The 16,219-nt window shown below is 38.2% G+C and overlaps 1 protein-coding gene across 14 annotated transcripts in view; it reads left to right on the top strand.

Annotated features, from left to right (window-relative positions):
• Positions 1–16,219, top strand: part of EXOC6 (exocyst complex component 6) — a 364,709-nt gene that overhangs the window by 214,502 nt on the left and 133,988 nt on the right. For 13 of the 14 annotated variants that reach the window (XR_008652928.2, XM_063629860.1, XM_055255403.2 and 10 more), the window contains 2 exons: positions 5,175–5,330; positions 9,384–9,452. Coding sequence is in view for 13 of the 14 variants with exons in the window: in XM_063629860.1 (XP_063485930.1) it covers positions 5,175–5,330; positions 9,384–9,452 (225 nt within the window). In the remaining variant the exon portion in view is untranslated. The remainder of the gene's footprint in view (positions 1–5,174; positions 5,331–9,383; positions 9,453–16,219) is intronic. The other variant, XM_055255425.2, reaches the window with a different exon arrangement.

The following is a 16,219-nucleotide window of genomic DNA, read 5'->3' as shown; positions in this document are numbered from 1 at the left end:
GGCGGAGCTTGCAGCGAGCTGAGATCGCGCCACTGCACTCCAGCCTGGGTGACAGCGAGGCTCTGTCTCAAAATAATAATAATAAATAATAATAATAATAATTTGGGGTATATATGGAGTGAGTGGATAAAGGTATAGATGGAACAAGAATGTAAAAATATTAGTGGAAGATAAATGATGGGAGTTCATGATATTAATCTGTTTATTTTGAAATTTTTAATAATAAAAAGTTAAAAAAAAAATTAAATTTTCTAAGAGCTGTTCTTGCAATGTCATAGAAATAAAACAATGCTCAACACCATTTCTTCTTTTTGTCTTTGCATTGCACACTCTTACATGATTTCTAATGCTTGATTTTTCCCCCCAAGTATTACAAACTACTTTGGAAACTCCTAAGTCTTTCTTACTGATTGTCTCTGGTGAGTGAGGGTCTTCCCCATTGTAGAGGTCCTCACCATTGTATTCTTCCCTTCAATATTACAGTATTTTCAATACTATTTCTCCTACCTCTGGCCAAGGAAATCTGTGCATGCCATGGGAGTTAAAAACACAACCACTTGGTAAATTTTTTCAGTATGAGAATGCAAACAGTAGTTTAAAGTTCATATTCCATTATACATTTTAATTACAAGTGTCAATATTAAACTTATCTTCTTTGACTTGTTTTTCATGGACCAGTTTTGGATTCTTTCTACTTAGGGAGTCCATCAAATCATGGGCCCTAGGATTTAAGATTTACGAAAATTTATTTCTGGGAGAGAATAGACTCTCTTGGTCCACTATCATTTTTTCCTGGTAAAAGTCATCAAGCTCCCTATCATTGCAATTTAAACAGACATTTCATACAGAAACCTTTTCTTAGCATGTCTCTGTGGGGATGTTTTTCTTTACAATTTCTTCTTTCGGAAATAACTTCCACAGAGTTGAGAAGTTAGAGAGTTTTCCTTCTAGTGAGAGTTAGACTTCCCAAGATTTGATAAGAAAAGTTGTATTTTGTTCTGTCTTGGTATCCCTTCACGCTACCTTTCAATTTGTTGTGGGTTTCTCTCTCTCTCTCTCTGTGTGTGTGTGTGTGTGTGTGTATAAGAAGCCTCCTGAAGTCTCTCATCAGCTGTGCTCAGTTTGGCAGAGTCACAGTTTAGTTCTGGAATCTTCTAGGTGGCATGAGTGTAAAGCTCATACTTTGCAAAGCGAGCCCCCTCCTTTGGGTGCACTCTGTATCCTGTGCTTAATTCCGTGATCTCGTATCCCTTTTACGGATGGATGGACTTGTTATGTATTCATTTAAATATCTTAAAGCTACCCCAAACCCCGCATTTCTAAAACTAAACCCATTCTCTTTTTCCTAAATCTATTTTTCTTATATTTGCTATCTCAGATAGTATTGCGGGATCTGGCCAGCAGCCCACAATGCAATGGAGCTCTCTCTTTGTTCCCAGGCAGATCAGCAGGTCGAGAAATAATAGACACACACAAGATAGTGAAAGCTGGGTCCAGGGGGGTCACCACCTTCTGGTCCCACGGTACCTCCAATGCACTGGATATACCAGCATTTATTATTAAGTTTAGTGAGGGTGAGGGTAGGTTAGTGAGGGATTTAGGGTCATTTGATTATGAGGTGAGATGGTCACACGGGGATGAAGTAATTCTTTAACATAACATCTATATGTAGAAGTACAGTATACAGAGATAAAAATTTACAATATAGTGTGTGCATCAGTAATTTCTAACAGAGCCTTAAAACAGAAACACGGCCGGGCTCAGTGGCTCACGCTTGTAATCCCAGCACTTTGGGAGGCCGAGGTGGGTGGATCACGAGGTCAGGAGATCGAGACCATGGTGAAACCCCGTCTCTACTAAAAATACAAAAAATTGGCCAGGCGTGGTGGCGGGCGCCTGTAGTCCCAGCTACTCGGAGAGGCTGAGGCAGGAGAATGGCGTGAACCTGGGAGGCGGAGCTTGCAGTGAGCTGAGATCGTGCCACTGCACTCCAGCCTGGGTGACAGAGCAAGACTCCGTCTCAAAAAAAAAAAAAAAAAAAAAAGAAAAAAAAAACAGAAACACAGTCGTTCCATAACCTCTATGATTAGCCAGATATTAATCAGCAGTAACAGTTGCAGCAAAAGCTGGTTACAAACAATCCATAGAAACAGGACGTGAAGCTAGACAACCAGTTAGACCAGAAATTCTCAGAAGGGAGTATGCCTTAACCCTAAAGAGGCCTAGAAGAGCTGTGGCAAGATGAGGGCGTTTATAGCCCTATCTTATCCATATGGACAGGCGCCCCCTCATGCATCCGTTTATAGGCTCTTCACAAGGGTCGCATTCCATTCCCAGAGCTATGAACATCTGCTTTTCTGGGATAGGAATCTTGGTGATGTGAAACCTCCCTGACTGCGTGTCCATTCATAGGCTCTCTGCAGGGGGAAGCACATCATGCGCTATTGGCTCATTCTGGCAGTCTGGCCTGGCATTGTCTTTACACAATCCTGCATGCAGTTTTGTATTTACAATAATCAGGAGCATTTCATCTTTTATTCCGTAGCAATAGTTTCAGGGGGTCTCCCTGCAAGATAGTAGTGTCTCCTGTTTCCACAATTCCAGAAACTGGGAAGTATTTTAAACTTTTCAGGAGTATTCATACTGTTAATATTATTTGTTACTAAGTCCTACTTAGTTACTATTAATTCTGCTTCGAAATACCTGTAGATGCTGTTTCCCCCTCTACATAGCTGAACTGTTACATAGAATAATTTGTTTTCCTTATCTGTATTCTCTTCTCCTTTTGGTTACTGTCCTAAAATGCAAATAAGACCACACCACTTCATCTTAAGTGATACCCTGTTACCTTTTACTTAAGTCCAAGTTCCTCAGTCTCATCTTGATACTTGTCTCCCTTGTATGCTCTAGCAGTATCTGCTGTCTTACAGATCTTGGAGTATACTAGCTGTTCACCAAGAATGTCGTCCATTCTTTCACATTTCTCAGTCTGATGAATTCCTGCTTTTTCCTCCCAAAAGCTGGCTTGAACATCACCTTGTCTGTGAAATCTTCTGCCATCACCCATTACACTACTGCCAGTGAGAGATGGTCACTTCACCCTCAGGGTGTATACCATTGTACTTTTCACACTACAATTGCTTTTTTTATGTTCTTAACTAGACTGTGAATTTTTTAAGTGAAAGATTTTGCCCTGCTTATTTTTGCCTTCCTGGGATCTAGCTATTATGCCTAACATGAGTGGCAAAAAAAAGTTATTTTTGAAAATTAGTTTAGAGCTGAGTTTTAGATTGTCTAGGGAGAATTTTTTAAATTCTAATATGAGAGATGAATCCACTCTTAGTCTGATGTTTAATTAGCAATAAATATCTAAAATTTATATTGGGTAAGTTAACATTTTCCATATAATGTTCTCTGGCACACATTTTAATATTGCTCTCTAGGGCAGGGGTTCCTAGCCCCCAGGCCGTGGACTGGTACCTGTCTGTGGCCTGTTAGGAACCAGGCCACACAGCAGGAGGTGAGTGGCTTGCTAAAGAGGATTACTGCCTGAGCTCCGCCTCCTGTCAGATCAGCGGCCTTCGATTCTCATAGGAGCGCAAACCCTATTGTGAACTGTGCATGTGAGGCATCTAGGTTGTGCGCTCCTTATGAGAATCTAATGCCTGATCATCTGAGGTGGAACAGTTTCATCTGAAACCATCCACCTGCAAAAAAAGGCTGGGGACCACTGCCCTAGGGAGAACAAAAGGACTAAATAAATAGATTTTGGAAACCTGGGTTAAATAAAGTTAAGCGGATTTCTTTACTTATGAATTGTAAATCTCCTAGGAGGAGGATACAATATGTAATATTTATATAACTCATTTGAGCTTAGAACCCTTTTTTCAAGGAACATCTGTTTTTACTGTGTGAATGGTTAGTTTTGTGCATAACATAATTTGGAAACAATACTCTAAATAAATGATTTTATACTCCGAGGACAGAAAATCATTGACAAAGTTAGTTTGGGCACAGAGGGAAAGGGAATACACAGGAGTGATAATAATTTTCTCCAGTACCAGCCTCTAGGGGGCAGCCAGGATCAAAGTCTAGGTAAGAGAGGAGCCAGATTACTGCAACTTGCATGGTCTGATAACCTAAGAGTAGAGAAGGGCTGATTGGCAGTTACATATGCCTTAGAGAGAACTCACCTTAAATAGCCAGTGCATGACCTTTCTATGTGCTAACAGAACAGAATAGCAACAATCTGATCCATCAAAACAGAGAGACTGTCTTGCAGTGTGTAAGGAAATTAAAATCCTGGAATTAAGTTTATGTTTTTTTCTATTTCTGGTAATGAAGTTCTGATAGGGAAGTATTACTAAAATGCCTAAAAGTATGAGGGTTCTCAACTTTTTATTCTGTGTAAATGTTGTTTTTTGTCAATGATCAATTGTGGGATAACAGCTTCTGCATTCTTAATCTTCACAAACTGTGGGCATTTTCAGTGGGAAGTAAAATAAGCTTGCAACTTGATGTTATAGTTCATTCTGTGAGGTTAATGGCTAATTCAGGAAGTTGGGAGTATGGCCAAAGAGTGTTGGCCAGTCCCCCTTGCCAACACACAATATGCCAACTGAGGAAATACATGGTTCTACATAATTTTAAGACTGTTTAAAAAGGAAGAGAAGCTGGGTGCGGTGGGTCATGCCTGTAATCCTAGCACTTTGGGAGGCTGTGGCAGGCGGATTGCTTGAACCAGGAGTTTGAGACCAGCCTGGGCAACATGGCAAAACCCTATTTTACAAAAAAATACAAAAACAAAACAAACAAACAAACAAACAAAAACATTAGCGGGGTGTGGTGGTGCATGCCTGCAGTCCCAGCTACTCTGGAGGCTGAGGTAGGAGGATCACCGGAGCCTGGGGAGGTTGAAGCTGCAGTGAGCTGTGATGGTGCCACTGTACTCCAGCCTGGATGACAGAGTGAGACCCTGTTTTTTTGGGGGTTTTTTTGGTTTTTTTAAAAAAAGGAAGTGAGAAGGCAAAAATCATGAATAAGAAAGGGGACATCACTACAAATTCTATACCTACAGACATTAAAATATAAGAAAAACTGTGAACAAATTTTTTGAACCAATTTTGACCATAATCAGTTTTGAAATAATCTGAATTTTTCTCTCTTCAAAATAGGCACAGCATCAGAAAACCTTCAGTATTTCTCTGCAGAAACAAAATAAAATGAAATTTGGGAAGAATATATATATAAATCACGATAGAATTCCAGAGGAAAGAAATGAAACTGTATTGAAACATTCACTTGAAGAAGAGGATGAGAATGAAGAAGAGGTGATGGGTTTCTTTCTTTCTTTTCTATTATTAGATAATTTTTTTTCTTTTGGATTGTAATGCACATCTGTGTGATTTAGTCTTCCCATATGCAAAATAAATTTATGTTGTAAAAGTTGTCAGAGTCAAAATAGAGTGAGTGTGTCAAACTTTGACAAAATGGAGGCTGAGAAGGCCGTGAAGGGAGGGCTGTCATGGACGATTTGCCTGGTATCAGAACTATCACAATAAATTTTTTGAAACCATAGCTTATTGCATCAGCGCTACAAGGACAGCTAGCCACTTATATGTGAACACTTGTCTGTTTCAAAACAGGCCAGGCACAGTGGCTCACACCAGTAATCCCAGCAGTTTGCAAGGTTGAGGTGGGTGGATCACTTGAGGCAGGAGTTTAAGACCAGCCTGGCCAACATGGTGAAATCCTGTCTCTACTAAAAATATAAAAATTAGATGGGCATGGTGGTGGGCACCTCTAGTCCCAGCTACTTGGGAGGCTGAGACACGAGAATTGCTTGAACCCAGGAGGCGGAGGTTGCAGTGAGCCGACATTGTGCCACTGTACTCCAGCCTGGGAGACAGAGCGAGACCTTGTCTCAAAAAGAAGACAAAAAAACAAACAACTGTCTCACAAGGTCAATCCAAAACTGTAAGGGCCTAACCATAACTCCAAAATTACAAGTCCTTTCTAGCAACTAGTGACACCAGTGAACTTTCTTTCAAAACAATTTGCATAACAATCTGTCTCCCCAATAAAACCCTAACCTCCTTTGTTCTGCAGACATGCCAGAGACCACCCTGGTCTGTGCATGTCCTGGATTTTAATCCTATTTTTTGTTTATTCTCAAATAAATTTTTTTGCTTGGAAATTTTTCTCTATATATTTTTATTTCAAGTTGACAAAGTCAATCAGACTGTACTGAGCTATTAGGACAATGGAGTCATCTGAAATGTTAGGCTAGATAACTGACAGATAAACACAATTGTACATTATATTTGTAAATCTCTGGTAGTGGAATCTGTAGTAAAAGTGTAAATATAATTTTTTTTTTTTTGAGACGTGGTCTCACTCTGTCGCCCAGGCTGGAGTGCAGTGGCTTGATCTTGGCTCACTGCAACCTCGGCCTCCTGGGTTCAAGCAATTCTCCTGCCTCAGCCTCCCGAGTAGCTGGGATTACAGGCATGCGCCACCAGGCCTGGCTGACTAATTTTTGTATTTTTAGTAGAGACGGGGTTTCACCATGCTAGCCAGGCTGGTCTCGAACTCCTGGCCTGGTGACCCATCCACCTCGGCCTCCCAAAGTGCTGGGATTACAGGTGTGGGCAACTGTGCCCAAATCTAATTATTTTTATAGTGATTACTTATATTTGAATTACCTGTTGTCAAATTTTTATTTCATAATGTCTTGTCATTTCGCCTAATTCTGGATAGTCTACCTTTTTAAAAAATTGGTGCTGAAATACTACAAAAATAACTCTACTATGATTAAAGTCTTTTAATGAAAAAAAAGTCCTATTAAGTCTAGAAACCTTGAAATTATCTTTAAATATTTTCTTTCTTTCATCTTCTATATCCAAATTCATTCTCTCATTCTGTTTTTTTTCTCGTTTTTTTTTTTTTAGAGATAGGGCTCACTGTTGCCCATGAGTGCAGTGGTGCGGTCATAGCTCACTACGGCCTGCAACTTCTGCGTCCAAGTGTTCCTCCCACTTCAGTCTCCCGAGTAGCTAGGACTAAAAGCACACTATCACCATGCCTGGCTAATTAAAAAAAAAAAAATTTCTTATAGAAGCAGAGGTCTCACTATGTTACCAAGGCTGGTCTTGAACTCAGATTATCTTGGCCTCAAATTATCCTCTCAGCATTTCAAAGTGCTGAGATTACAGGTGTGAGCCACCATGCCCAGCATACTATTGCTTTTGAAAGTTTTTTCTACAGGGCTTGATGCCATGGCTCATGCCTGTAATGCTAGCACTTTGGGAGGCCAAGGGGGGGCAGATTGTTTGGGCCAGGAGTTTGAGACCTGCCTGGCCAACATAGTGAAACCCCTTTCCTACAAAAAAATACAAAAAAATTGCCAGGCATAGTGTCTGTATTCCCAGCTACTGGGGAGGCTGAGGTGGGAGAATCACCTGAGCCAGGGGAGGTTGAGGATGCAGTGAGCTGTGATCATGTCACTACGTACCAGCCTGGGTGACAGAGTGAGATGTCTATTTCAAAAAAAAAATAAATAAAATTATCTCCACAGAATCTTCTATTGAACTTACCTTTTATCGTCTTTTTCAAATTTTTTTTAAATTTAGCTACTATCATAGAGACCTAGTTATTCCCAATTAATTTATAAGTTTTGCCTTGCCAATGAGATTTTAAATTCTTTTTCTAAGGACATAATTGGGATGCAGTAAGAACTTTTAGTTGAACCATATGACTATGTGCTCATGACTGCACTTGTGAATGGGTGAACAGCTGAGTGTTTACTATGTGCATTTCTTTTTTTTTTTTTTTTTTTTTTGAGACAGGGTCTTACTCTGTCACCCAGGCTGGAGAGCAGTTGGCATAATCATGGCTTACTGTAACCTCAAACTCTCATGTTCAAATGCTCCTCCTGCTTCAGCCTCCCAAGTAGTTGGAACTACAGGCACATGCCTGTATATACTATATCCAGCTAATTTTTTTGTATTTTTTGTAGAGATGGGGAACCGCCGTGTTGTCCAGGCTGGCCTTGAACTCCTGGCTTCAAGTGGTCCTTCTGCTTTGGCCTTCTAAAGTGCTGGGATTATAGGCATGAGCCACCACACCCAGCCACTATGTACATTTCTGCTGTATATCTGAGGATGAGATGATACATATATACATAGTCACACAAATATATATGTAATATATGTAATATATTTGTGTGACTATGCACATATGTGTATGTGTGTATATATGTGTATATATGTATATATATGCATATGTAGTGAATGTCTGCTATTGTGCTGAATACAGACAAATGAGCAGCCTTAAACAGTTAAATGCCTTCCTAATGTGGAATTAGTATGTCCTGATTAGTCCCTTGAAATTATTATTAGGTTTTTTTTCCCTTTAAATTAAATAAATATTTTTGACATCTGCTTTGCTGTTCTTTCTAAATATTCAGATGACCTCTGTATTATTTTCTCCTTTGGGGTTCAGAATGTTGAAAATAGACCATCTAGTCTTCTTACTTCAATTTTCCCCTTCCTGTTCTGTATATGTTTCCTGCTGGGAGCATCACCATCATGCCTTACCCCCAGACCTATACATTTAGAGGCGCTTAGTGGTTTCCCTGTTCTCTCAGATCTATTTTACTACTATACTGCACTACATTTTGTTTTTATCATTTTCCCTAATAAGCAATGTTATATTAAAAATAATTTAAGTTCACTCTGGAGATTCACTTGAGTACAAATGTGTTTCTTTAAAAAGGATTTATGTATTTCTCAAGTTTGAGAAACTTTATAGTACTACATTTCATCAATTATAAGGCTTTTTTTTTCACATAACATTTCGGAATATAGGATACATCTTAAAGATGATGGTGTTATAGTTTTAAGTGGTGGTGTTTTTTCTTTCTTAGCGATCTGTAAAATAATACTGATGGTGTCTTTAATTCAATGCAATAATGACCAATCATATGACATAGCTGCCTAAGAACAGGAACTTTGTCTGTAGCTAAAACATGAAATCTATGTGTCATTTTTACCCAAAACAATAATGAGGTATCTGGTTATCCAAAGCAGTTTTCTGTTAATCTATCATACATATTAAAAATATACAATTTCTCTCCTTTGTTACCTTAAGTTGAAAACAGTCAACAGTGATAATAAACATACTACAAAGAATAAACTGCTGAAGAAATGCCAAAACAAAATAAAGAAGGTTTTGTGTTTATAGTGTATGCTTTCTATGGGGGAATTGAGTAAATGTTGTAACACAAAGTTCATGAATCTTCTTGCCTATCTTTAACTTTACATTATCTAATGGTGGTCTAATAGTTTGACCTATAATTTTTTAAAAAATGGTTTAATTTTCAGGTCTTAACTGTTCAGGATCTTGTCGATTTTTCCCCTGTTTATCGATGTTTGCACATTTATTCTGTTTTGGTAAGTATGTTTTATATTTATGTATATATAGCTTTATATTATTTAAAAGGCATGTATGTATTTTAGGCCTTAAAAATTGATCATATGTGTAAATCTTCACATAATTATTTGTGAAATATCCACTGTGTATAAGGCACTTACATTTTTTGTTTACTTATCATAGTGTAATTTCAAGTGATATACAATTTCATGTATATTTTAAGAACCTTGTAATAGTATACTTCCATTTCTCCCTATTGCCTTTGTGCTGTTGTTGCATCACAGTTCTTATAAGTTACTTCTACATGTGTATTCCATACTACATTGCTCTTATTTTTGATTTAATGTTCCTTTTTAAAAATAACTGCTTTATTGAGATCTAATTCACATACCAAAAACATACCCTTTTAGAGTATACAATTCAGTGGTTTTAGCATATTCACAAGGATGTGCAACCATTACCACTACCTAATTCCAGAAATACCCATTACCAACCCCTCCAACCACCCCCCAAAACACCAAAAATGTGTATCTGGCTGTTATTAGGTGGTGTGTTCTATAGATATCTGTTAGATGTAGTTGGTTTATAGGGTTGTTCATGTCTTTTACTTCCTTGTTGGTATTCTGCCTATTCTGTTATTGAAAGTAGAAGTATTGGAGTCTTCAACTATAATTGTTGAATTGTCCATTTTTTTCTTTCAGTTTTGCCAGTTTTTTATTCATGTATTTTTAGGGCCTTGTTGGCAGGTGAATTATGTTTATAATTGTTATGTCTTCCTGATGGATTGACCTTTTTTTAAAAAATCATAAAATATCTTTCTTCATAATATTTTTTGTCTTAGGGTCTGTTTGGCTTTAATTAGTATAGCCACTCCAGCTTTGTTTTGAGCACTATTGGCATAGCATGTTTTTCCCCATCCTTTTACTTTAATCTCTTTGTATCTTTGAATCTAAAGTATGTCTCCAGTAGGTAACACATAGTTCAGTGTGTTTTTTTAAATCCAGTCTGCTGATCTCTGCCTTTCAATTGGAGTGTTTAGTTCATTTACATTTAATGTAATTACTGATAAGGTAGGATTTATGTCTGCTATGATATTCACCATTTGTTTTAACATGTCTTATATCTTTTTTGTTCCTCTATTCCTCCATTAGTACTCTCTTGTGCATTAAATAGATATTTTCTTATGTACCATTTCATTTCCTTTGTCATTTCCTTTGTTTTTTTTTTTTTTTTTTTTGGTGATGGAGTTTTGCTGTTGTTGCCCATGGTGGAGTGCAATGGCATGATCTCAGATCACTGCAACCTCCGCCTCCTGGGTTCAAGTGATTATCCTGCCTCAGCCTCCCAAGTAGCTGGGTTTACAGGCACCCGCCACCACGGCCAGCTAATTTTTTGTATTTTTTTTAGTAGAGATGGGGTTTCACCTTGTTGGCCAGGCTGATCTTGAACTCCTGACTTTAGGTGATCCACCCATCTCGGCCTCCCAAAGTGCTGGGATTACAGGTGTGAGCCACCGAGCCCAGCCTATTTTCTTAGTATTAGCCCTGAGGATTGCAATTAACATCTTACTTTAAAACAATTTAGTTAGATTAATACCCTTTTCTTTGTGCTATTGTTTTCTTTCTTTTTTTTTTTTTTTGAGACAGGGTCTTGCTCTGTCACCCAAGATGGAGTGCAGTGGCGTGATCACAGCTCACTGCAGCCTTGACCCCTTTGGACTCAAGAGATTCTTCCACTTGAGCCTCCCAAGTACCTAGGACTACAGGCTCATGCCACCATGCTTGGCTAATTTTTGTATTTTTTGTAGAGGTGGAGTTTACAGTATGGTCTTACTGTTTTATACTGTAAATTTAATAAACTTTCATTAGCACAATAACTTCTGGCTGGTATATATAACCAAAAATTATTTGGTAAAGCTAATTTCTTTCTTTTTTTTTTGAGACAGAGTCTTGCTGTGTTGCCCAGGCTGGAATGCAGTGTTGTCATCTTGGCTTACTGCAACCTGCGCCTCCTGGGTTCAAGCGATTCTACTGCCTTAGCCTCCCAAGTAGCTGGGATTACAGGCGCTTACCAACATGCCTGACTAATTTTTGTCTTTTTAGTAGAGACGGGGTTTCTCCATGTTGGCTAGCCTGGTCTCGAACTCCTGACCTCAGGTGATCCCCACACCTCAGCCTCCCAAAGTGCTGGGATTACAGGCATGAGCCACCGTGGCTGGCCGCTAATTTCTTATTATTGTTACAACTCTTCCTCCTTCTACTCGTTATTCCAGTTCTGCCATTTCCCAGCATTATAGCATTGGGAAAATTACTTCCCTTATTTGAGTTCCTCATTTGCAAAATATGGTTAACAATTTCTAAGGCTATGTTGGGTATTAGAGTCAATATAAATAATAAAAGTGCTTGGTATAGGACCTGGTATAAAATATCAGGCAGTAAATGTTAAAGGGGTTATTATAAAAGGGTTACATTAATACGTATGCTTCCAAGGACTGTTGACTGTAAGTCTACTTTAGCCAGAAAAGCTCTATGTCCAAAATCCTAAGGTATCCTACTCTATTTGATCAAATATGAGTATTCCATGAAAGGAAAATAGGTGTAATGTCAAAAAAAGGGATTCTCTTTGGAAAATGCTTCATACAATATTCACAATATAGCTTATCATAGCTTATCATTTTTCAGACTTTGAGAAGTCCTAAGAGCTTCTCTGACTTTACTTAGCTGGCCGTGTCCTAAACTTTGAGTATAGGGATCATTTTTCTTAGAATACTGAATATTGAATGAGTTAATTTCCTAATTATCTGATGAATACCAAATATAGTGTGCGAATTGCTGCCCTAGAAGTTTTTAAGGGTATATGAAAGCTTTCCAAGGGGCCCTGGCCTAGAAACTTTTGGGAAATAAATTTTAGGTCCACGGCTTTCTTTCTAAAAATGATCTGTTTGGGAAGCCCAACCTGTCTTCAAAATAGTTCTTCTCTTACTATTGGTGCTCTGCTCAGATTCCCTTGGGTCCCTTTTCAGCTAGAAGCTGCCCCACATCAGATTACCAGGGTTGAGATTAATAAGTTATGGTGTGTGGATATGGTGTTTGAAAGCCTAGCTTCCTTGCCTAGATTAGGACAACACTGAGGTATAACTTCTGCTCTGAAGTTGCAGTGTGGAATCAGGCACACAATTTTTTGCCTTAGTTGGTACCCTTGGTTGTCTTTCTCTTGTTCCTTTTACTTTCTTCACTTCTTGAACAGTTTCCTTCTTGAACATTTCTTTAGTTTATCATTGATCTCAGATTCTGTTCCTAGGAGAGCTACCTAAGATAGTGACCATATTAGTTACCAATTGCTGCATAACACACTGCCTTCAAACAACAAACATTATTATTTCACAGGGTTAGCAGTCAGGGAGTGGCTTAGCTGGCTGGTTCTGGCTACAGGTCTCTTATGAGATTCTAGTCAATATGTCATGAGGACTACTGTCATCTGAAGGCTTAACAGGGGCTGGAGGATTTGCCTCTATGATGGCTGTTGGTAGAAGGCCTCAGTTCCTTGCCACATGGGGTGTCTACCAGGCTGCCTGAAAGTCCTCATGACATGGCAGCTGGCTTCCCCCAGAGTGAGTCATCCAGGAGAGAAACCAAGGTGGAAGCCATCATTCCTTTTATAACACAATCTCAGAAGTGACATACCATTCTTTCTGCTTTATCCTATTCGTCACATAGATTAACTCAGGTGCATTGTGGGAGGGGACAACACAAGGGTATAAATACCATGAGGTGGGGATCTTTGGAGGCCATTTTGAAGGCTACCACATTTACTTTATAAATGAAAATCATACCCTTCACTACTTCAGTACTACCTTCAGCACCTTCAGTACTACCATGGTGCATTGTCTTGAGGTGTAAAAACTTCCAGGGTGCCAAATAAAGGAGAAGTCTCCTTTAATTATTAATCAAGGAACTGTATTAGGAGTTGCTTCCTGTCCATTTTTGCACAAATTTCTGTTAAGGGTAAATCATGTTAGAAACAGTATATTTTGTCCTGTGGTAGGATATTCTGAATTTAGATATGTAGTAGGGAGTAATGACATAGGTAGGAATAACGATAGTTTCCTTTTAATGACCTGTTCTTTTTCCTCCTAGCTATTGACAACAAGTATATTGCTTTTAAGAGAGAGTCCCTGTGAGAGTACAGCAAAGAGAACACAGAGAATTTTGATTGCTAAAACTATGTCCTGTGTGTTTAAATGTAAACAATGATTTTGGCTAATCTTAATACTCTTTGTTAGGGTGTATCATTTGCTGTAAAGAAAAACACCTTTAAACAGCCAAATGATATGGGTTAGTAAAGCTGTATCTTTTAAACATAAATGGAGTGTTTTCTGGGGCTGCCAAAAATTTTAAGTTACACTGGCTAACCTTATTTTTTCATATTCATGTACATTATGATTCGATAAAGTGGGTAAAGCTGTTTAGCTGTCATAAGTCTAAGTCCAATTGTTTAATGTTTTCTACTTCATATTTAAAGTAAACCCTGGCTATTCATTTTTAGCAGCATATACCGTTCTCTTTTTTTAAACACCCAGAAAAAAGATGGTCATCATGTCTAATGAAATTAATGGAGTTATGCCTGATTTTATTGTTTGATTTATTGATTAGTAGGGGTGCATTTTATTTATGTATTTTTATTTATTTTAGTAGCTTTAGGGGTACAAGTGATTTGTGGTTATGTGGATGAATTGTATAGTAATGAAGTCTAGGCTTTTAGTGTACTTGTCACCTGAATAGTGTACATTGTACCCAATAGGTGACTTTTTTCATCCTTCACCCCACTTCTGAATCTCCAATGTTCATTATACCACTCCACATGCCCCTGTATACCCATAGCTTAGCTCCCACTGATAAGTGAGAATATGCAGTATTTGGTTTTCCGTTCCTGAGTTCCATCACTTAGGATGATGGTCTCTAGTTCCAGCCAGGTTGCTCCAAAAAATATTATTTTATTCTTTTTTATATCCCTGATTTTTATACTTGGTTGTATTTAATTATTTCCAAAAGTTGAACAACAGTTTTATGTATGTCCACATGTTAAAGGAAGGCATTGTAGTATTGTTTATTGTGCTTCTTACTTCAGAAAAGCTTAGAATTTTAGTTGTATATTATTGCATTATTGTAAAGTAATGAGAAACAGAATAAGTAATGAGAAACTGATTTATTATCTTGATTTTAAGGTGTGTGAATTCACAAAACAAGCACACTGGGTTTAAATAATATAGACTGCTTTTTGTAATTCCATAAATTTTTTTTTTTAAGACAGAGTCGTGCTCTGTTGCCCCGGCTGGAGTGCAGTGGTGTGATTTTGGCTCACTGCAACCTCTGCCTCCAAGGTTCAAGCAATTATCATGCCTCAGTCTCCCAAGTAGCTGGGATTACAGGTGTGTGCTACCACGTATGGCTAATTTTTGTATTTTTAGTAAAAACAGAGTTTCACCATGTTGACCAGGTTGGTCTTGAACTCCTGGCCTCAAGTGATCCATCCTCCTCGGCCTCCCAAAGTGCTGGGATTACAGGTGTAAGCCAATGCACCTGGCGTTCGTGATATTATGGTGTAAACCCATAATTTCTCAGTGGTTTTCATGATGTAATTTTTTTGTTGTTTGTTTGTTTGTTTTGTTTAAGAGATGGGGTCTCGCTGTTGTCCAGCCTGGAGTGCAGTGGTGAGATTATAGCTCACTGCTGCTTTGAATTCCTGGGTTCAAGTGATCCTCCTGCCTCAGCCTCCCAAGTAGCTGGGACTACAGGTGCATGCCACTATGCCTGGCTAATTAAAAAAAAATTGTTTATTAAAGAGACACCTTGACATGTTGCCCAGGCTGATCGTGAACTCCTGGCCTCGAGCAATCCTCTGATTTCAGCCTCATCTTTACTTTTTTTGAAGTGAAACTTGGAGTCAGACTTTTCTTGAGAGACAGTACAGTTTGACTTCTTAGTTTGATCATGTGGACTGGCTTTGCTAATTAGATTTTAGGTTTTAGGGTGGACTTTAAAAAAAAAATAAATCAAATGCCCTAAGTCTGCAGGTCAGAATTTGAACCAGAAAGTGTGTTATTAATGGGGAAAAAAAAGTCTCACTCATTCTGTTAAGATGTTTATTTCCAATAAAAATATACTTTTGGGTTTACTCATTATCAAAATGTATGATATACTTAGGCTGTTTGCATCAGTTAAGTACTGATTATGATAATTTCACCCAGAAGAAAAAAAGCCCACCATAACACCTAAAGCCTTATAATCTCAAAGATAAGAGTAAAACATATCATATTAGACAATGTTTTTTAAAATTAAATTAGAATAAATTCTGTAAGGATAATGGACTGGAAATAAGAGTTCAAAAAGAAAAATGTAGACTTTCTAAATGTTAAGGAATAATGTGTTCATGTATCTCTCTATATTTATATGTTTTATATTTTTTTAGATATGGGGTTTCATGGTAAAAAGGAATCTGAGGAGAAAAGAAAAATGAAAAAAAAAAAAAAGAAAAAAGAGATGAGGTCTCACTCTGTTGCCTCAACTGGAGTGCAGTGGTATGATCATACCTCACTGTAGCCTTGAACTCCCGAACTCAAACAATCCTCTTGTCTCAGCCTCTTGAGTAGTTGGGATTACAGGCACGTACCACCATGCCTTGCTAATTTTTAAATTTTTTGTAGAGATGGAGTCTCACCATGTTGCCCAGGTTGGTCCCAAACTTCTGGCCTCAAGTGATCCTCCTGCTTTTGCTTCCCAAGTTGTGG

Source organism: Symphalangus syndactylus, chromosome 2 (assembly GCF_028878055.3).
Source record: "Symphalangus syndactylus isolate Jambi chromosome 2, NHGRI_mSymSyn1-v2.1_pri, whole genome shotgun sequence".
NCBI classification, from domain to species: domain Eukaryota; kingdom Metazoa; phylum Chordata; class Mammalia; order Primates; family Hylobatidae; genus Symphalangus; species Symphalangus syndactylus.
Note: the sequence above shows the minus strand (reverse complement) of the source record. Positions and strands in the feature narration are given on the sequence as shown.